The sequence below is a fragment of the Echinops telfairi genome, unplaced genomic scaffold, assembly GCF_000313985.2.
Source record: "Echinops telfairi isolate 266 unplaced genomic scaffold, ASM31398v2 ScPeMD7_53;HRSCAF=182, whole genome shotgun sequence".
In the NCBI taxonomy this organism is placed as follows: Eukaryota; Metazoa; Chordata; class Mammalia; order Afrosoricida; family Tenrecidae; genus Echinops; species Echinops telfairi.
The window spans coordinates 13998878-14021823 of NW_022103951.1; the positions used below are offsets into that span (position 1 = coordinate 13998878).

At 38.9% G+C, this 22946-nt stretch overlaps 1 protein-coding gene across 5 annotated transcripts in view; it reads right to left on the reverse strand.

Moving 5' to 3' along the window:
* The window catches only part of GLRA2 (glycine receptor alpha 2), a 231894-nt gene that overhangs the window by 150972 nt on the left and 57976 nt on the right, over positions 1–22946 (reverse strand). For all 5 annotated transcript variants that reach the window (XM_004709956.2, XM_004709954.2, XM_045290726.1 and 2 more), the window contains one exon: positions 16942–17165. In XM_004709956.2, the coding sequence (XP_004710013.1) occupies positions 16942–17165 (224 nt within the window). The remainder of the gene's footprint in view (positions 1–16941; positions 17166–22946) is intronic.

Consider the following 22946-nt stretch of genomic DNA (forward strand, 5'->3'; position numbering starts at 1 on the left):
GGGATTAAAAACTAACGTTAAAGAAAACAGTAAAATCTCACAACAAAAAATGGAAAACCATAAAAAACCATTACACAGTAGAATAAAAACAAAGTAAAGAAAAAGATGACACGAAAACCAACAATCAAAAATTAACAGCACAGAAAATTGTGATGAACAAAGAAACCCATCTGACTGCGATCGAGTTGAATCCAACTCACATAGACACCATAGAAAACACACAGCAAAATGACAGCAATAAAATCAGACATCAGTAATAATACTGAATGTAAATGATTTAAACTCACCAGTTATGACACAGACTAGCATGATAAGAAAACCACCCATTAATAATCTGCTTACAAGAAACACACCTTAGACACAAAGACAAAAACAGACTTAAAGTTAATGGATTGAAAAGGTATATCAAGCTTATGGAAATTTTAAAAGTCAGAAGTAACAATATTAACTTCTGATAAAAGATATTTAAAAGTGAAAGATATCATGAGAGGCAAAGAAGGCCAGTATATAATGAATAAAGCTACAATTGAATGAGATATAATCATAATGTCTCTAAGCCCCCAACTGAAGACCCTCAAAAGGCATTAATAAACTCTTATGGAGTTGAAGAGATAAATAATCCTAGAACAATTTTAAAAGACTGCAATACACTACTCTAGAAGAACAGATTAACTGGAAATAAAATCAACAGGCAAAAAAGAGCTAAACAATACAATTAATCAACTTGATCCCTTAGACATATACAGAACACTCTATCCCCAAACAGCATTTTAGATATTCTTTCCCAGGGCATACTTCATAATAGACCATATGCTTGGTCACAAAACAAGCATCAACACAGTTAAAAACATAAAGATCTTGGAAGCCATTTTCTCAGACCACGACAATATAAAATTGAAATTAATAATAGCAAGATCAAGCAATATGAGACAAATACTATAGGATGGATAAGAAAATATGAACTTCTAATAAGCTAGAACACATCTTAGATACAAAGACAAACATAGACTAAAAAGAAAAGGCTGGGAAAAAATATCAAGCTAATGGCAATCAAAAGAAAACACGAGCAGCAATATTAATTTCTGACAAAATAGACATCAAAATTAAAGTCATGATGAGAGACAAGAAAGCTTTAAATGAACAAAAAATCATAATCATAATTAATATATGAGCACCAAATGAAAGACTTTCAAAATGCATTAATAAAATTCATACAGAACTGAAGAGACAGATAGACCATAATAAGATAATACAAGGATACTTCAACACACCACATTTGAACAAAGATCAATTAACTAGAAAGAAAATCAACAGATACAGCAGAATTAATTATCAACTTGATCTCTTAGACATATACAGAACCTTCCACCCAACACCTCACATTCTTTTCTAGTGCTCAGGGATACTACTCCAGAATAGATCACATTTTAGGGCATAAAGGAAGCATCAACAAATTTTAAAAAGTTCCACCCCAAGACTATGGAATTGGCAGTCTTTGGACTTTGGTTCAGATCCTTGGTTTTGAGGGTACTCAAAAAAAGGAGGCCTGGGACCTGGGATTTCACTATTTTCATGCCCTCCTTGCCTTATTATGACATGTATTAATTTCATAGGCATGGTTCTGCCCTTATGAATGAACATTATTGGAATATTTGCCCGATCATCAACCCCCAGTTTATTTTTTAATTTATTATTAATTGGGAGTTAATACATAGATCATATCATCCCATAGTTCAATCACATGAAGCAGAATTGTACAATTACTACCATAATCAGTTTCCAAACATTCTTTTGCTTCCCGGACTCCTTGACATTGTCTCCCTTTTAGCCACTCACCACCACTGTACCTCCTGCCCCAAGAAACCCTTATTCTACTTGCTGTCGCTATAGGTTCATCAATCCTGGGTTTCATATACTGAAACACAGAAAAACATAGAACACAACTTCAAGAGACCGACCTCCAGTGACATAACACCTCTGAGGTACACCCTAAGATGAACAAACAAAACAGTACAAAATACAGAAATGTTGAAAACCAGATCAGGTCCAGCATGCATCAGAAGGGAGATCAATTGAGAAAGGTTTTTTTTTTTTTTCTGTTCCTTCCTCTTTTCTTTTTTAACATTTTATTAGGGGCTCATACAACTGTTATCCCAATCCATACACACATCAATTGTGTAAAGCGCATTTGTACATCGTTTCTCAAAACATTTTCTCTCCATTTAAACCCCCGACATTAGGTCCTCATTTTTCCCCTCCCTCCCCGCTCCCCCCTCCCGCATGAGCCCTTGATAGTTTATAAATGGGTATTTTGTCATATCTTGCCCTGTCCGACGTCTCCCTTCATCCACTTTTCGGTTGTCTGTCCCCCAGGGAGGAGGTCACACACAGTTCCATGTAATCGGTTCCCTCTTTCCTGCCCATTCTCCCTTTACCCTCCCTGTTTTGCCACTCACACCACTGGTCCTGTAGGGCTCATCCACCCTGGATTCCCTGTATTTTCAGTTCCTATCTGTACCAGTGTACCTCCTCTGGTCTAGCCAGTCTTGCAAGATAGAATTCGAGTCATGGTAGTGGGAGCGGGGAGGAAACCTTTAGGAACTAGAGGAAGGTTGTATTTCTCATCATTGTTACATTGCACCCTGACTGGCTCATCTCCTCCCCGAGACCCCTCTGCAAGGGGATCTCCAGTGGCCTACTAATGTGCTTTGGATCTCCACTCTGCACTCCCCCCATCATTCACTATTGTAAGATATTTTGTTCTGATGATGCCTTACACCTGATCCCTTCGACACCTCGCGGTTGCATAGGCTGGTGTGCTTCTTCCATGTGGGCTTTGTTGCTTCTGAGCTAGATGGCCGCTTGATTACCTTCAAGCCTTTAAGACCCCAGACGCTATACTTTTTGATAGCCGGGCAGAGAAAGTTTTAACTGCCTTTGATGTTCTTCACTCATCCCTCCCATGTCCTCATTTAGTAACCACTTTCCTCCTATCCCTCAATTGTGGATAGAAGGAGTTCACAGGAGGCTTATTTCCTATGTAGTTCCCACAAATGAATCTTGGGATCCCACTGTCATCCATAGCCTTCCACAAACCAAATTCTCACAATTTAAGCGCTGATACTAAGTCCCCCTTCACCTTTGGTTTATATGACTTTAACCCTTCAGTGACTGATGATGATGTGTTTCTTCCATGTGGACTTAGTTGACATCTAACTTAGATGGCTCCTTGTTTGGAGACAAGCCTTTAAGACCCCAGAAGCTATTTTACCTCATAGCCGGGCACCATTTAATTTCTTCACCACGTTTTGCTATAGCACTCATATCTCCTGTGTTCCCTGCCCGAGGGTGAGTATTGAGCAAGGCCATGATGTAAGAACTAATTGTTCTTAAATTGGAATTAGGATTTAGTGTTAGTACAATCCCATTCCTGGATTTATGGAGGTTTTTTTCTTTTAATTCATTATTACTTGTAAAGCAGAATTGTACAATTGCTTCCACAATCAGTTTCCAACACTCATTTTCAATGTAAACAGTTCTCAATCATTTAAGAGTTGAATCTACACAAATTAACAATTCATGGAATGTGGCTCAGAGCTGGTCTATACTTACATAATTTCCTTTTCTCAACAGTGAGTTAAACTTATACCATTTGATAAATGAATGGCACTATCAATACAATTACCTCATGCCTTAGGGGAATGTTTGATAATGTTCTCCATCCCAGGACGATAATGAGGCCTCTAACATGGACCAGAGACTTCTATAAACCAAAGATATGTGGCGTGAATAAATCTGAGGGTTGTATTTAATTGTACCTCCAAGCTAAGAACAATTAGTTTTTATGACATGGCCCTGTTCAATGCTTACCATCATGAAGAGATCACTGAAGATATGGGTGATACAGCAGAGTGTGATGAAGAAAGTAGATGATGCCTGGCTATCAAAAACAATAGCTTCTGGGGTCTTAAAGGCTTATCTTCAAGCAAGCAGTCGTCTACGTGAGACATCAACTAAGTCCACATGGAAGACGCATGCCAGCCTGTGTGATCCAAGGATGATAAATAATAAAATCCAAATCTGAAGGAAGGAATGGTATCAGAACTTAACTTGTGAACACCTGACTGCAGAATGCATTCTTCCCTACTAACAGGAAACAGACAGGGATGCCTTTTATTACCACTCTTATTTAATACAGTCCTGGAAGTCTTAAGCAGAGCTATTATACATCAAAAAGAAATCAAAAGCATCCAGATCGGCAAAGAAGTAAAAGTCTCTCTATTTGTACAGAGTATTATTCTGTATCTTAAAAAGTCCCAAAAATTCAATGAAAAATTGTTGGAATTAATTGAAAAATTTGACAATGTGGCAGGCTACAAGAGCAACATACAAAAAATCAATAAGATTCCTGCATATTAAGGAAGAAGATTCTGAAAAAGAAATTAAGAAAACAATATCATTTACAAAAATCATCCAAAAGATGAAAACACTTAGGGATAAACCTAGCCAGAGAAATAAGACTTGTACAAAGAAAACTAAAAAACCCTACAACAAGAAACCAAAAGACTTAACTAAATGGAACAATACTCCACAATCATGGTTTGGAAGACTTAATACTGTGAAAATGTTAATATTGCCTAAAGTAATCTATAAATATAATGTAATTTCAATCCAGATCCCAGCATCATTCTGCAAAGAAAAAGAAACCCTATTCACCAACCAAATATGGAAAACAAAGAAATCCAAAACAAGCAAAGCTCACTGCCAATGCTTGCTCAGAGTGATCCCTTGTGGGTTTCCAAGCCTGTAATTGTTTACAGGCATAGAAAACCCACACGTTCTTCTTTTGGAGCAGCTGGTGGTTCTGAACTGTCAACCATGCAGATCACAGCTCAACCTGTAACACTACACCACCAGGGCTCCATAGAATAAGCAAAGCACAACTAAAATGGAGCGCTAAATAGGAGGCCTCTCTCACTCCCTGATTTCAAAACGTATGACATACCTATGCTAGTCAAACAGCTTGGTATTTTTATGTAGAACAATGGAATACAATAGAGAACGTCATAATAAAACTGCACAACGACAGACAACTGATTTTTTTTTAAATAAAGGGTCAAACACACAGAAAAGGGAAAAGAGAGTCTTGCCAACAAATGGCACTGGCAAAATTGGATTTCCATATGCAGAAAATTGAAATGCTACCCATAATTCACATCACATACAGAAACCAACTTAAGACTGGTTAAACACCTACATATAAATCTTAGAACTATAAAAGTAGGGGAAAATGTAAGGATCCTAATACAAGAATCCTACCAAACATAATGAAGGCGCCCTGGTGCCATAGTGGGCTATCCTCTGAGCTGCTAACCATAAAGTCAGCAGTTCAAACACATCAGCTATTCCTAAGGAGCAAGATGAGGCTGTCTTCTCTCATAAAAAATGTGAATCTTGAAAAACCCAAAGGGGCAGTTCTACCTCATCCTATAGCGTCATTTTAAGTTGGAATTAACTCAGTGGCAGTGTGTTTGAAGAATAATGGAAAACAGCTACCCAACACAAGACACACAAAAAATAGAGGCCTGGGACAGCCTAAAATACAACATTTATGCGCATCAAAAGATTTCATCAAAAACATAAAAAAGGGAACCCACAAACTTGGGGGAGATGGCAATGATACATCAGACAAATGGGCTAATCTCTAAAATCTATCGAAGACAATAACACCTCAATAAGGAAAAGGAAACCAATTCAATTACAAAATGGACAGAAGACATGGATAGACAATTCACCAAACGTGACATAACGGTGACAATCAAACATATAAAGAAATGCTTGCCATTTGGGAAATAATGATGGGTTACTACCTCACATCAGGGCTGATAATAAAAATAAAAGAACAAAAAGTGAACACGACAAATGCAGGAGAGCACGTGAAGAGACTGGAACCCTTATCATACACAGCTGGTAGGATTGCAGAACTGTACAAGCACTGTGGACAGTGGTATGGTGAATCCTCAAACAAAGGGGAGTAGAAATATCAGATGACCCAGAAATCTCTCTACTTGGCATATACTACAAAGAAACAACGTACAAAACATGAAAAGATACATGCACATTTATGCTTATTGAAGCACTATTCATAATAGCAAAAAGATGCAAACAGGTAAAACAGGCATTGTCAGTGGAGGAATGGACAAATAAACTTGGGTACATCCATACAATGGAATACTATGCGCCCTTAAAGAATAATGATGAAATAAAATCTAACTCCTCATGACTTGGACAAATTTGCAAGTTCTTAGACTAAGCAAAGTTATTCCAGTCCATGAAGACAAAAATTGTATGACTACTATTATAAAAGAAAAAAAATCAAGAGAAAATAGTATTCACATCAAAAGAAGCAGACCATGATGGTTATAGAAAAGCTGGTATGTGGCGGAAGAGAAATGGGTGGGGGCGGGGGTAGTGAACAAAATTTCCTATCAATTATTAAAGCACTACATAGGTACACACAGACAGTAACATAGATACATAAGCAAATAATAATAGCAGAATTCTTTTTAAATGAGACATTTGATGGTTTTCAGAGATGAGGAGGGAAAGATTGGAAAATCACCGATCAAAAACTAGACATGCATTAAGTTGGGTGAGGGCGAGGCTGGAAGTGGGATGTGGGGACAATATCGAAAAGGGGGGATGAGATATAAGCTGTCCTCTTGAATGTCAAACTGAGACTAAATGGTGCTCACCCACCAAAGACAAATGTCTTTCCATTGCAAAAACCACCACCACAAAGTAGACATTTGTCCCTTTCCTGCTTAACATCTTTCCATGGACCTCCACCGAATTGAAGGTATTGTCCAGCCGGCATGACCTGGTTTATAAGCATAGCCATCTAAACTCGTCGTTCATGAAAATGTGTAGTCTAATAGAATACCTCATGGACACTCCTGATGATTGGATTAGAGCCGTGGTTCTCAACCTGTGGGTCGAGATTCCTTTGGGGGTCAAATGACCCTTTCTCAGGGGTCATCTGATTCATAACAGCAGCAAAGTGACAGTGATGAAGTATCCATGAAAATTCGTTTATGGTTGGGGGACACCACCGCATGATGAATGAAACTGCATTAGGAAGGTTGAGAACCAGTGGATTAGAGGGTGCCACTTTTCTACATAATTGGCTTTGGAGCCCTTAATCAACAGGATGTTTGGAAACTTTGGACCACACTCTATATTTGTCATTGGGTAAAGTATATGTTGAATTTTTAAAGATTTCCTCTTAAACTTCGAATAGTCCAGTCTAGTCTTACCTATCCCACTCCCAAATTAAGATAATCTCTTTAAGAGTTGGGTATACAGTTTTGGATAGGAGGGCTCAAAGACCTACAAGTAGTTGGCGTTCAGAAGCTTCTCTTACTGCCTCAGGAACCAGGAGTGCCTACCCTTATTTACTCAACCGGAATGTTTTTGTGGTTTGGGAAGGAAAAGGAGGTAATTTTGAGTTATAGCCTTATAATAGAATTAAGAGAAACCTCAGATTTCCACTAATCTCCTGGGTTCAAAATCATTTTCTAAATAAGGAAACTGAGACTCAGAATGATGAGCTAGAGAGGTTGTTCTCTGAAGATGGATGATACAGTAGATGATGGAAGGAAGTATTGAGTTCACAATGCCCTGAGCCACGTGGAAATAAATCCCTTCTCTGTGCCATTGCCTACAGAGCAAACCCGGATATGTGTTCATGTCCTGGATAGGTACCGAAACAAAGGAGAATAATCACTTGTTCCTATTGTTAGTTGGAGCAATTAGACAGTAAAGGACAATTTGTCCTGCCAGCTATCACAGGAAATAAGAATTTTGTATTTCATTTCACAGGTCCTGATTTTCTCTTAAATAAAGGCAAGAGCCCTGTTGTGTTCCCAATACTACGTCCCTTGGTGTTTTTCGGATCTCAATAGGAGTTTAACAGAGCTTTCCAGCACTTCACAGAGATCTGTCATGTAAGGAACACACTTTCTAGACCTTAACGCTCTATCCTCAGCCACATTTTGTCCGGGGGACATGTCTCCAGAAATACTCCCAACCCTACTTGTCAGCTCCGCTCCTGCTGAATCCACCAGCAGATGTGCATGCCAGCGACTCTTGCCTTTCCAACCTTGTTTGCCTCTAGGAAGAATGGAATTATTGTGGTTTCCATGGCATTTCTCAGCACTTCTCTGAAGCCTCACTGCTTAATTCTGATGTGGGCGCTCATGTTACAGCTATTAATTATTGCATTAAGTCAAGTCACACAACTAATGAGGACTTGGCTACAGAGTTGGAAATGAGAGTGTAATTTTGCCTGGATTACAGGATATAAAGATAACTAGGGTCCAAATATGCTCAGAAGGAAGAAACTGCAGCTTTTCATAGCTACCTTCTAACAAAAAATGTGGGCTTTAATGTTTCATTAAAATTATGCGTAAGATAATCAAAACCTCACCATTGGTAACCTTAACGTAGGCCTCAATTCATTGTGGATTTTATTTTCAGCTCTGACATCTATATAGAGCGTGTTCTTTTTTCCTCTATGCCTTGAAAAGCATTCTATAACTAAAATTAGAATCTTCTGAAGTTCTTACATCAAGACATGGGATGAGTCAAGGATACAGGGCTATGTGAGGAAAGTTGGCCTTGTATGTGTGTGGGTAGAGTAGGTCATTAGACAAGATCACGGTTGCATGCCTCTTTAGAAATCTGCACTTCACCTACTCTGCGGGAGCAGGCATGTCAATCCCCAAAATTCTCTATCACAATTCAAACACTAGGGGAAGGCAGAACTCTGAATCAGCAACACCTGAAGTTATGAATTGACTCTAGAGGGGTTAACAAGCAAATCACCTTCAAACCTTAAAGGAATAAATTTCAGGTCAGATAAAAGTTGATAATGAGGCAGCAGATGCGTGTCTTGGCAGTGTGGGTGCTACGGATGAGGATTCCCATAATTATTTATGATTCAGAGGACTATCTGAAGTTGGAGGTTATCATAAGGACTCATTGTCTGTCATATAAGCAGACACTGAAAATAAACACGTGTGAATAGTTTGAGTATTTTTACTTCCTTTAAGGAAAGTAAGGATAATTTCTTCTAAAGAGCTTAAGTACCTAAAGATACTGATTCTGCATACACTTTTAGACAGGTACAAGGAATCTATAGAATTTTGACATGATCTTCAGGTTTAGAAACCCTGTTCCTTAGGTTCACATTCAATGAGTGGGTCTAGAGTTAGTGAGTTTCTATTTTGGCCAGTGAGGTAGTTAGTTTATTGTGCCAACCTAGCCGATAAACACACCTAGGGTTAATTGAAGGGCGGAGGGATAAATGGCTCAGTAGCCTCTCCTTTCTAGTCCTCGGGTCCCTTGCTTTCTGATGGTCAGATCAGGGTGCAGCTGCCTTAGCCAGTTCCCTGCGTTAGCTGGCAAGGCTCACTTCTTGCAAGACCTCCCTGAGGAGAAGCCACATGGACCACCCATGTGGAGGCCCCTGCCAGTGCTGATATGCTCACACATTCACTGACTCGGCTTTCCTCCTGCAGTCGGCATCATTGCGTCTGTCTTCTGAGATGGAGGAGGACTTTGTGGACATATGGGTTAATATTGGACTTGTGGGCCTGGGCAGCACTGGGTTGGGATGTTTTCTTGATGCACACTTAACCTTTATTTAAACTCTCTCTTATACATGAATTTCTGTGGATTTGTTTCTCTAATATCCACAGACTAACACAGCCAGTTTGTCTTTGTCTTTGAGGATGATACATAAAACACAAGCATTACCTTTCCAGACAAAACAGAGTCAAGGAATAAGTGGCAGTAGCATTTTTGAGTGCCTATGCATGCAAAGAATATTTGTGTATTCTTACATAAATAATGTATTGTGAATAGAGTTTACCTCCCTCATCATTGGATTCCTGTGTGCATTGTGGATGTTATAGGCATGTGCTGTGTACATTGGCCCATGATTTGTAAAAATTAGAGTACTGTCGTCTAATACTCAAGTGATATGTTCTTTAAAACTGAGGAAAAACTTGTGGGACAAAGATACATGAAAGCAAAAATAGTGAAGTAACTCCATCATTGAAAGACTGATTTTCATTTGTTTAGAATGTTTATAAATGAAAAAATACAGTTTAAGTTGCAACAAAGATGAGTCAAGCTAAGTAAGGAAGAATTTTTATACAATGTGAGAATAACTTATTTGAGGATGACAACAAAGAATATAAAATCTTTTCATTAAAAATAGAATGGGTTCTCAATGAGTTGCTTAAAGGCAGAAAGATGGCCTAGTACCTTTAATGGGTCTCTTTGGCCCTTTGATCCCTTTGATAGTAAAACATTTCAAAAAATAGATATGCTATACTGTAAGCTACATGTGCTATATAAAATGATAAAATAGATTTTTTTCTATTAGAAAGCCATAGTTTTACCTTGAATTTAAACAAGCATTTCAAATCTTTGCAAAATTAGAAAACAATACATGGTCCCATCTGAATCTTAAATTGTTCCCCCAACAACCTTTCAATAGTTTGGGTTGAAGCCAATGAAGTCATTATGAAAGGAATCAACTTGATGGCACGAGATGAGAGCACGGAACAAGAAGTCAAGCGCTTTGAGTCTCATCCCAGTGTTCCTGACAGTCATAGGCTGTATTATTTTGGATCACCTAACTTCTAGAGGATGTCACTTTCATTTCTGAAACAAATATGTTAGATTAGATATTTAATAAGATACATTAATTTTAAAAAATTGCTTCTGTAAGAGGCAGAATTCTAGCAGGAAATTCCCCAAGGCAAAGAGAAGTAAAGGTAGAAAACAAATACTTGCCAAGGCATCATGGACAGGTGAGGCACATTACTCACTTCCTCCTCCTTCTTCCATCCTGTTCACCCTAGTTCATGGTGTCCTGACATTACTACAATCCATTACATTCAATTCAACAACCTTGCTTGTACAATAATATGTGCAAATTCAAAGCTCACCTCATTATTCTACAATAGATTCAGCTACTTTAAATAGCTGGAATGTAGAGTTTGACTCAACACGGAGGGCATGTGCATGGCCCTGCTCGATATTCACCTTTTTGAAGTGATCACTGAAGATAAGAGTGCTACAGCAAAGTGTGGTGAAGAGTGCAGATAGTACCCCACTATCAATTGAAATAGTGTCTGGGGTCTTAAAGGCTTATATTCAAGCAAGCAGCCATCTAAGCGAGGAGTTAACTAATCTCACAGAGAGGAAACACACCAGCTTGTGTAATCCAAAGATGACAATTACAAAATGTGAATACGGTGAAAAGTGTCAGAGCTGAAATTATGAACACTCTATTTGGAGAAGGCTATGGAGGATAGTGGGAGCCCCAAACCCATCTGTAGAGTATCTAACCAGGCCCGAGCTGCTGGCACATCCACTATAGCCACAGGCAAGAGTCCAGAATAGCCTTATCAGCAAGCAGAGACCATTGTAACCTTCATTATGTTGGATCCAACTCAATATTTGGCCAGTTGACCTCCCTATAGACATGATCTGATTCTGTACTGGGTACAAGTATCTCTTACTTGTTCCACGAAAATTTCTTTCCTGGCTTTTTGAATCTTCTCGTTTTTACGCCTTATTTGTATTGTTGTCTTTATACTAATATGATCTTATCTTTTTGACTTTGGTGTGATTTGTTTTTCATTATTTTCTGTTGGTTTCCCAACTGTGAAGCACGGGAGGAGTGGAGGTATAATAACTGCTATAAAGTGTGATAGGGAAGGCAGGGGTTGGGGGCGGGTTATAGGGAGGGAAAGGGGATTTCTGTAGAAAATGATGAAGGCGGGATGGGAGAGGGAGCACTAGAACGGACCGTGATTGCACAGCTCATTTTGAAGGCGATTTAAATATGGTGGGGTGGTGGCCTCTAAGATAGGTGTGGTGTACAATTCCCTTGATTTGATTGAATGATTGAGCTGTTCAATTGTATGATATGTAAATTTTGTGCCAATAAACTGTCGGGAAGAAAGAGATGGTATGTAAAGAATGATTTTTGACCTCGTTTATATTCTGGTCATGGATAAATGATAATTAATGAAAACTTTTTAAAAACTAAGAGTATAAGGTAAAGCATATTAGAGAAGTGAAAATTAGAGAAGAAATCGGGCAAGAAATCAGAACAGAAATAGTTGACTCTTTTAAAAAATAAATAAACAACATCCTGCTTCAATAGATGGAAAATTTGCTACTGCAGAACTACAGGCTTTTGGTTTTCATTTCAAAGGTTTATTTTACTTTTACGACAGTGCCACCGTTTCTGACTCAGGAGGACACATAGGGAGTTCTGTCTATTGGTGCCTATTTAGAATCCCTGTATTTTTGGAAACAGGTATTTAAAACCTTGGGACGTGTGAGCTTGCATGTTAGGCAGTCAATGGGCTGCACAGTTTGGTGTGTGTGTTGTTTGGCCATCAAAGCCATGAGCTCTGGTTTCCATGCAGAGTTAATTCTGCCTATGCTCCTATAAAGCTAATAAAAGCAAGTAATTGTTCCCAGATGAAAAATTATCAGCATTTGGTCTGCATTTCAGAAGAATGCAAATACAAACCACTTCTACAGAACTCTCTTGTAAACATTGCCCAGTGCTTAAGTAACTATTGAACTCTGTAGGGCAGAGGAAATTTGTGAGTTTGTTTTGGTGCCTCTTGTCTCTTCTGCTATTTCTTCTCACCTATCTTTTGTTGTATCTTTCCATGCCATTAAACCAATTCTTAGAAGTCACTCTCTTATCAGCTCTTTAAAATTTAGTATGATTTAAGCCAATGGGTTCCATCTCTGAGAAGTATTTTCCCTGTCCATCAAAGTTTGCAGGCAAATTCCCTTCTCATGCAATTTCAGCAAAGATTTATCAACATCTTGGAGACACCCACAACTGTAGCTTGGCTTTAAAATTGAGTCAGACCCTGTGGGTACGTTGTTTGTTGTTGGTAGGTGTTGTTGAGTGTGTTCTGACCCATAACAATTCTATGTACAACAGAACAAAACCCTTCCTGGCCCTGGGCTAGTCTCACAATCCTTACTATGCTTTCACACATTGTTGCATCCACTGTCTCAAGCAGTCTTATTGAGGGCACCCTTTCCTTCTCCAAACATGGTATCCTTCGCCAGGGACTGGTCTCTTCTTATAGTATGTCCAAAGTATGTGCCACAAAGTCTCTCCATCCTCAATTCTCAGAAGTATTCTGGCTCTACTTCAGCCAAGGCACATGAGTTTGTTCTTTTGGCAGTCCAGAGTATATTCAATATTCTTTGCCAACGACTTGATTTCTGCTTGTTAATTGTATATCCTGCTACTTTACCAAAGCCCTCAGTTGTTTCCAATAATTATTTTGTGGAGTCATTGGAGTTTTCTCTATATGAATCGTATCAGCTACAAATAGCAAGAGCTTCACATTTTTGCCCAATCGTAGTCTCTCGATTTCTCTCTGTTGCCTAATGGTTATGGAGTTCCAGCATGATATTAAATAAGAGTCATGGTAAAGGACATCCTTGTCTAGTTCCCATTTTCACAGGAAACGTGTTCAGTTGTTTCCCCACTGAGTGTGATATTGGTCATTGGACTTTCATAGATGAACTTTATAATATTCAGGAATTTCTCTTCTATTTGAATTTTATTGAGTGGCTTTTTTGGACTAACTGTGTTTAGGATATTGTCAAATACTTTTCCTGCATCCGTTGATATGAACATGTGGTTCTTATTCTTTGTCTGGTTTATGTGGTGGATTCCATTGGTTGCCGTTTGCTCATTTTAAATGTTGAACCATCCTTGTGTCCCTAGTTTGTGGTAGTTCCAGGGCACCTTTTTTCAGAGTACTCCATTGTGTTGGGGTGATTTTCAGTGGCCTGTTTTTCTTGATTTGGGGGTTGACTACTGTTTTCGTAGCATTAAGGTGCTGCTACGAGCAGTGTGTGAACTGCTGGGTTGTGCAGTGGCTCTGTCCAGTGATTTGGGAGAGACCTCATTGGAGCTGGAAAGCATACAGTGGCGAAATAAAGAAAAGGGGAGATAGATGGGGAAGTGGGGAAAATGAGAGGAAGATGAGAGAGAATGAAATAAAAATAATGATCATAATAATCAGCAGGTGTCTGGATAGGCCCATCAATTTGTAAAAGTAATAGAAAAATTATTTAAGAGGGATAATCAGAATTCGCAGTTTTCATGGAAATGTACTTCACAGGGGAAAAGGTGTAGAGCAAAAAGAGGTAATGAGTAGGGTAGGAGAAAAGTGTAAGCAAATATCCAGACAAGAAGAGAATTTCTGTATGTGTGTATGTGGATAGATAGACAGAGAAAAGAATTAGTAAACAACTAGTATAATTTAAAAAGAAACAAAAAAAAAGAGAAAAGGAAGGAAAAAGAGAGATGGGGAAGAAAATTTAAAAATAAAAAAATTACCCGAAGAAAAAGGAGGACAGAAAGTGTGGCTCTCAGAGAAGAGCTCTCATTTTGGTGTTTTTTCTTTCTCATCGCTCTTAGGCTGCACACTCCACTGAAAGTGGGTGGCCCTCCTGGTATTTGAAATACTGGTGGCCTAGTTTCTAGCATTACAGCAACACAAAAGTAACCACAGTGCAAAAAACTGACAAGTGAGTGGTGTGTAGGTTGAGCTTATGATACAACTAATTATTCGGTGGTCTCTAGTTCGATTGAGCCCAGTGACTCAAATGAACAGAAGTATGGGGCACTGGTCCCTACATTCTAAGAATTTCAAACTTAGAGAAACTTCCTTCACCCCCATTTCCATCTTCCTTGCTACTACTTAATTTATCTTGTGTCCTCCTGCCTTGTCAAACTAGAGCCTTTCCAGGGCAGGAACCATGCCTTATTCACCTCTGGCTCTAGGCCCAGACCAATGCCTGGCTTCTTGAAAACATTCCCAGGCATATAATTAGATTTTTTCTGTCCAAACTCTCAAGAGCTTGTGTTTTCCACAAGTAGAATGCCCCGTACTCCTACACCAAGGATTGTTCCCCTGGTTTCAAAGAACACCTCCAAAGGAAGAACAACTTAAGCTGGTCTGCTCTAGCACAAGTCCTAGCCAATGCAAAATAGATGGTATCTGGGGGCTGAAATAAATGACACTTGGTAACCAAAATTAGAAGGATTACCTGGGAACCTTATAGTCTTCAGAGTTCTGGTTTAAAAAGACCATCACAGCAGAAAGCAAACAAAAACACTCTGATTTTATTCCAACCACGCACGATGCCAAGTATTTATTAGAGCAAATGTCACCCAAGGGCCAGAGGGTTTGCTGGAGCAGCTGGTACACCATGCTGCTTTTTCTAACTCTCCTTCCCAGCACCGCGCTCTACATTTGTCCCACTTCATCAGGTGACGTCAGGTTTGGTTGTGCCCAATACTGCAACTTCCACCAAACAAAGCAGCCTCACCAGAATATTCTGTTTCCTTTCAAGTTCAAGTGGGCTTTGAAAGAAGTCTCTTGGTTATTCAGGAGAGCAGGGCCTTAGCCACTTTTTGAAATGAGCAGCCTCTCTCCCATAAGCCATTGGGACTGTCAGCCATCAGCAAGCTGTAAAATTACTAGATTCAAGACTGAAATACACAATACAGACCAAAACCGTCTATAGAACTTTGAAATGCGTTTGTAATGGTGGTGAGTCTGAAAACTTGTGAACAAATTATTTTCCAGAAACTAATTGTCTAGCTTTTTTGTAATAAAAATTGGGGGAAATCTCCTCAGGATCTTGAAATGTCATTACTTAATTCAGTGTACAAGGAATGTCTCATTAAGTACACTTTTCCTATCCCTTTACAAAAGAAGTTAAATCCAAGTACCTTGGCCTCCATGAACTTACTATTCAGAAAGAACATTGTCTTTCAAATATTGATGGCTTTCAAATGCTACTTGATTTAGTGAACACAAACTATGAGTCATACACTATGTCAAATCTTTTTCTATACTCTGGTGGCCTTGTAGGTAATGGATTGGGCTGCTGACTGTAAGGTCTGTGGTTCAAAGCCATCAGCTGCTCCAAGGGAGAACAATGAGGCTATCTGCTCTCAATGAAATGCACAGTTTTGGAAACTGTGGGTCAGAATCAACTTAATGGCAGTGCTTTTGGTGTTTTATATATCACAGGTCAGCAAACTATGTTCACCGGGCGAAATCCAGCCTGCCACCCGTTTTGTCAATCAAATTCTATTAAAATATAACCAAGACCGGTTGTATGCATATTATCTAGGACACCATAGCAGCATAACTGACCAGTTGAAACAGAGGCCTGATGGCTTGGAAAGCTGAAAATGATCACTAACAAAGCCTTTACCAAAAATATTTGCTCACCTTTGCCTCATATCACTCATTCTCACAAAAACCCTCACTGATAAATATGGTATTTTCCATGGTACAACTAAGGAAACTGGAGCTTGGATTTGATTCTAGAGGTGTCGGGTTCCAAAAATCACCTTATGCTCTACCCGTGAGTACAGAGTCCAAATAAAAGGTAGGGAAAATAAGAACCTTAAAGATCCACCAAGGAACTATTAGAGTTCAGAAAGGGGAGAGATTATTTTGAGGCTGGGGTAGTAAAGATTCTCAAAAAAAATCACATTTGAATATAAAATTAAAATGGGTGGTAGTCTATCCCAAGTCAAAGCTCATGGCCATGCTGAGCCATTATAGTTTGGGGGTAGTTAAATGTAATAGCATGGTAAGATTATTTGAAATGATCATCCTAATGCATTATGTGCAATAGCAATTCAATCGAAGGAAGTACTTCCTTTATTGAAGCACTCTTACCATTCTACCAAACACATTTGCATTTGTGCATCTGCCTACCAACTCAAGCAACCGCAGGCCCGCAGAAAAATGGAGATTGGAGCAGAAGCAATCCATGCAGGCTTACCTAATACTGTAGAGCACTTTGCCGTTTTTTGAAATTCGGAGCAATTTGTTGTCGGTGGTAACATCGTGGAAGTTGGCTCCCTTCTCATTGGCAAAGAACAAATCTGGTTTCCAAATGGAGTCCAGCATAGATGGGTCCAAATCCAGAGAATCATCCGGGTACTCACTGTATGCCAACCGAGAGTCATTCCACTGTTGTCTCAAAAAAATGTTCACACGATAGTCCTACAGAAACGCCAGGCAGAAGAGTTACATATCACCACCATTAGCATAAGGGACCCATCACCACCCCTTGCCTTACTCTCCTATAGCATTGATGTCTGAGTAAAGCAGGCCACGTCTACCTTGGTCAAAATAAACTCCTCAGGTCTATTGGTGGAGAACAGGGAAAGAAAGAAGACAGCCAAACCAGAGCACTAATGCAACCAGTTGAGTTTGATTGAGTATTTTTTATATTGAATCTAGTTGTTCTGGGATGAAAGAACATGAACTCAAGCTGCTTTTGCAATAGAAAAAGGTAACAGCGACTCCAGAAATCAATCTGGGGAGATAGATTGTCAAACAAAACGGATTCATTTTCCAAATCAGAAATGACATGATCTCCGAAGCTCTGGGCAGAAGGAAACTCATTCTGTAATTTGAGTAATGGGAATCTTATTATACAACTGTGACATGATGGAGAAATATCTTTAGATTCATCAGCATACATATTAAGCTGCTTCTCGTCGACAAAATAATTCCCTCGCAGCTTCTTACTTTCAAAATTATTAAATATTTTATCAGTTCCTTGAAGGGATTGTAGCTACGGTAACCAACACGATGCCTCACCAACACAGAGATCGTTTTCATGCTTCTCCGATCTGAATACATTCTGACAAAGGCGCCCCTCTTTTCTGAGAACCTCACACTCTACGCTCCGAGTCTCACTTGGTCTGGCAATTTCATCTTGACTGCTCTCTAGGGCACTTCTGTTTGAAGATACTTAGGTTCATGGAAACTGTTGCTTAGCTTGATAACTTATATCTAATGGGGGACGCAACTGTATTTCTTATTCAAGCTGGGTGATGATTTCAATCTAATAGTTGTCCATTTCTGCCACTTGTGGTCCTTTTGGGTTTTATATTCTTATTATATTTTACTGTGTCTTTTACTATTTTCATACTCATTTACTCCATCTCCACATTTTCGGTAGATGAATTGTGGCCACTGTTTACCTGACCCTAATGGTGACCAACTTGTCCTCGTTTATCTTTTCGTCCTGCAAGTTCCACATCAGATTACATTTTTAGTCTCAGAGAAGCTGGGATGATTACCACTCTACTGAGTACCATGGAGACCACCTCAGGATAGTCAGTTTGGACTACCATTTTTCAGGATCAAAAGAAAATAAACAGGTTGTGAAATCAGTGTGTTAGAAAGAGCTTCAAATCCAGCTTGGTCTATGTACTTATTAAATGATCAACGTTTCCATGACTGATTGTTTCAAATGCAGTTATCTGGTGGTCAGGCTCATAGAGCATTTTGGAGGTGGCAGTTTGTGAGAAAAGTATCTAATGGAGGCCTAATGAAGGCTCATAATCAAAAAGTTACTACCCACTGTGACTCAGTCAACAAAACCACTCATTTGGAAAGGCTAAGGTATTAGTAGAAAATTATCGTGGGGCTCTGCCTTATACAAAATCAGGACATTCTGACTTGGAAAATTTATCAGTTGACATTTATTTGGAATTATACCAGGCTTGCACAGCAAATTCTCAGACAAAAGAGGATGCTGTTATGGGCCCAGCCAGGCTTCTAGCCCAGCCTCTTTGCTTACTGTCTTCCCCAGTGAGTGGAACAAAGAAATGGCAGCACCTCCCATGTTCTCTCCATGGCTGACTTCCAGAATTGCCCATAGGGATCTGAGGATTCATTGAGAGTATGACTTAGTGGAAGCTTTGGAGAATGGTGTGAGTAAGGAGTAGGAAGATTGGATTCAAAGGTTTATTGAAAACAATGAATTTATGATATAGTATGCATTATGAGACTTCCTTAAGTTTTCAGAATGCAGCAGTTTCTTTAATGTTTGAAGAGCCCTCCATTTATTTTTCTAGAATGATAACCATTTATCCATGACAAAATTAATTAGTAGGGCCTAGGTGCTTGTTTAAACAGGAAATTAAAAGGAAAGGGGTCCTATCACTTTGTCAAAGGAGGGAAAGAAATAGCACCTGGAAATAAGAGAAGTGAATGAGTTAAAAATATTGGACCATTGGGAGGCTATCGCCGAGCTTTCAGTAGGTAATACAAGGATATGAGAAGTCAGGTAGCAATGGGTAACAAAATCACCAAAGGGCATTGTTGTGTAATCCTCCCTTCAGTCTGAAAGGATCTAACATATGTATTGAGAGACCCTTGAGAATATTAACATTAGTGACATACAATATGAAATCCTCTCAACTATAAATTTTCACTGCTAATGTACATCTTTTTAAAAAGTCTTTTCCATGACTGATATTCTGCAGGGTCTCCTGGATTCTTGTTTGAATTTTGCAACAAAAATAATGAAACACTATCTGCAAATATTGCATCTTTCAAAAGAGCATTACATCAATCACATCACAACAGAACCATGAAATGTGTAGTAGTTAATTTTAAATAAATTAATCTCCTTATTTGGAAGCAAGGATAAGTGGAAAACTCAGAGGAGGAAATGCATTTTATGCCACAATGCCAGCAATTTCATAAGACTGTTGTTAGAGCATCAGATTTGAAGCATTTGTTCTTTGTAATGTATAGGAATCAAAGCTCATCCATAATTGTATATATGATGATATACATTTTTCTAAATTCAATAGTAATCCCTGGAACCATTAAGAATAAAAAAGGACATCATAAACCTCCAGAAGCCCGCTCAAAAAAATTTCCCCCTAGAGCTATGTATGCCTCAGTAATCCTTTTAGCTCACTATCATTTTCAATGCAGGGTAGAAATTTGACACATATAATTTATCTACACAGCATCTCTGTTTATTTACAGATAGATTTATTCACTCATGATGTTCTAAACCACAGGAGAATAGTTAAATTGTTCTGTAGTCTTTCTTCGTCTTTCTTTTTGCTCCTAAGTTTAATGAAATATTAAAGGAGAAGTAAATATTGAGAGACATGCTCAAGTGCAGACTGAGCGTTCTTTCACATTTCCTTCCCTCTCCAGGGGCAGCTTCTACTGCAAAGACATGACACATTTTCTTGCACTAAAATGTGTGTCCCTATGATTGAGAGCTCCTGTTTCAGAATAGGAAATGAACATGTTCAAATTATATAGAAGAGGTAAGTCAAAAAGTTTGTCTACACACCACAGAAACGTATTAAAATATCAAAATATGAATCTATTGTTTTCCAGCAGCTCCTCCCTCTAAGTCTACGAATTTCTCTCTCTCACTGTTCAGGCCTCTCCTCTCTCTTCTCTCTCTCTAAGCATTCTCCCCAAGAAGCCTGTGCGCTTTGGTTTCCGCCTGGATGAACTCAAACTGTGCTCCTTTGAAATGTTCTTTGACTTCCGGGACGAAATGAAGTCTGAAGGCCCATGATCTACACTAGAGGGTGGAGGGAATGAGGCTGCCCAAGGAAATTACCATAGGACAGCCCTTCCTACACTCAGAGAATAAGTAGGTGCATTGTCATGGTTGAAAAAAAATCCTTGTTTAAGATAGGACAAAATGATAATTTATAAATGATCAAGGGTTCATGAGGGAGGATGGAGTGGGGAGGGAGGGGATGAATGAGGAGCTGATGCCAGGGGCTTAAGTGGAGAGCACATGTTTTGAGAATGATGAGGGCAATGAATGTACAAATGTGCTTTACACAATTGATGTATGTATGGATTGTGATAAGAGTTGTATGAGCCCCTAATAAAATGATTTAAAAAAAAGAAAAGAAAAAAAATCCTCAGTACAGGTTTTTTGGCTTTTTTTTCCTTACCAATATGGCTTTCAATTTTCTGAAACTCTTTCCCTAATAAGCCCCATTATCATGTGGTGTCCATTGAGAAAATCATTGAGATAGTCTACCAGTTTGGAATCCCAAGAAACAATTGTCATCACCTTCTGAGCTTATTTCTCTGCCTTGAATGTAACTGGGCCAACAGATCCCCCGTCAAGCCATTGTTTGGATTAGATTTGGCTCTCTGGTCAATAAATCACTTTGGTCAATAAGTCATCCTTATTAAATTTGCTCAAAAGACAGATGGAAAGATCCATTCTTGGTGCTAGTGGATCTTGGCACAATGTGTGCTTTGGGCACTCATTGAGCCGAGTGCCTCCTGACCATGTGGAACCCTAGAGATGCCAATTTCAATAGCTATTGCACCAATGGTAAGTCTATGGTTTTCAGTTTGTTACTAGGAGAACTTACCTACAGCTGCAGTCAACTCAGTGGATCGTGTTTGGAATAAACACATGCATATATGAACCGGAACCCTGGTAGGACTACTTTTTGACTTATCCTTCTATGACACTTTTTTAAAGCTGTGCACAAGTAAGTTTCATTATATTCTTAACCAAAGCTAATGCTAATGCTTATAGTCCCTGTTATGGTTTCATATTAAATTGAGAATTAAAAATTTTCCACTTTCCCTGATACCTTCAAAGGCTATGCCCATTCAACAAGGATGGTTTCCTCAAATTGATATTTTTTTTGCCACTACTATGTTTAGGACATTTTTTTCTCATAAGATTGCCAGTCTGTTTTATATACTCTTATTGAGCCTATTTTTATATGTATTCATTTTTCAATCACTTACATTGTGAAATTATCAAAGGCAACAACAAGCTTGGTTCATTCCCCACAGAGCCTACATGGCACTCTGGGTTCCCTTCTGACTACACTTCAGTAGCATGTTCTTCATCTTGGGTCTGTGCTAGCCTTTCAAATGAGATGTGAGCCTTGATTTTGAAATTATGGTGGCAGATGCTTTATATTAAATTCAGGCTAATTTAGAGACCATGGTCACCTTATATATTAGTTTAATATAAATGCCAGGCTTGTGGTAGATTCTTTCTTAAAAGTGAGGTATACAAATTGTAGCTACCTTCCATCTCAGATAGTTTATCAAATTCTCTGGATTTACTTATGTAGCTATAGAATGAAATAAAGCCAATAGTATTCCTTCAGCAGTTACAAAATAGAATGTATTTTCCTGGGAAATCTTCTTTTTGAGTTCTGCAGGCACATGATTTCAGATCCAGGCCATAACAACTTTTCACCCTGAAGCAGCAACCTACAAAGCATATGGGATGGACAATTTTGGGGAGCCAGCATCATATTTTGAAGATGCTCTCTAAGTGGAGGCAGTTTCAGCTTGATGAACACCCTAGTGGCACTCTGGGATAATCATTGGGCGCTTAACCTCAAGGTTGGCAGTTCAAGGTTGTCTACTCCTATAAGGATTTAGAGTCTTGAAAACCCTGTAAGGCAGTTCTACTCTGTCCTTTGAGGTGAAATCAATCAAGTCGATGGCATTGTGATTGTTGATTTGGTTTTTAGGTGGGTTTCAGCTCGACCACCCATCTACCCAGGCCCCGCCCTTCCCCCACTCCCCCCCCCCATATAACCCATCTCAAGCTCATCTTCATTGAAAAGAGGTGGTCAGGGTCTGCTGCTATCACATGGCATCCACAGGTCCAAAGCACACACTTTCCAACCATCTTTCTAGGCAATCGTTTGAAAGAGTGTTTAGAGCATCACACCTGAGCTTTCTAATGGATGGCAACCATGCTGATGACATGCAAACATACAACTATGCTTTTACATCAGGAAAAAAGGAAGTTGTAAATAGATCCCAGTCCTGTAAATTTACTTTCTATCAGCCCCTAAAAGAGGAGTCAAATGGGGGAGGGAGAAAAGGAAATAATAAACTGGCCATCTCAGAATGCAATCTGTCTCTTCTTGTATGACCCACTCATTTTCTCTTTTTAGACCATACAAAATTTGTTCTATTGAATAGTCTTAACACATAGTCAACTAT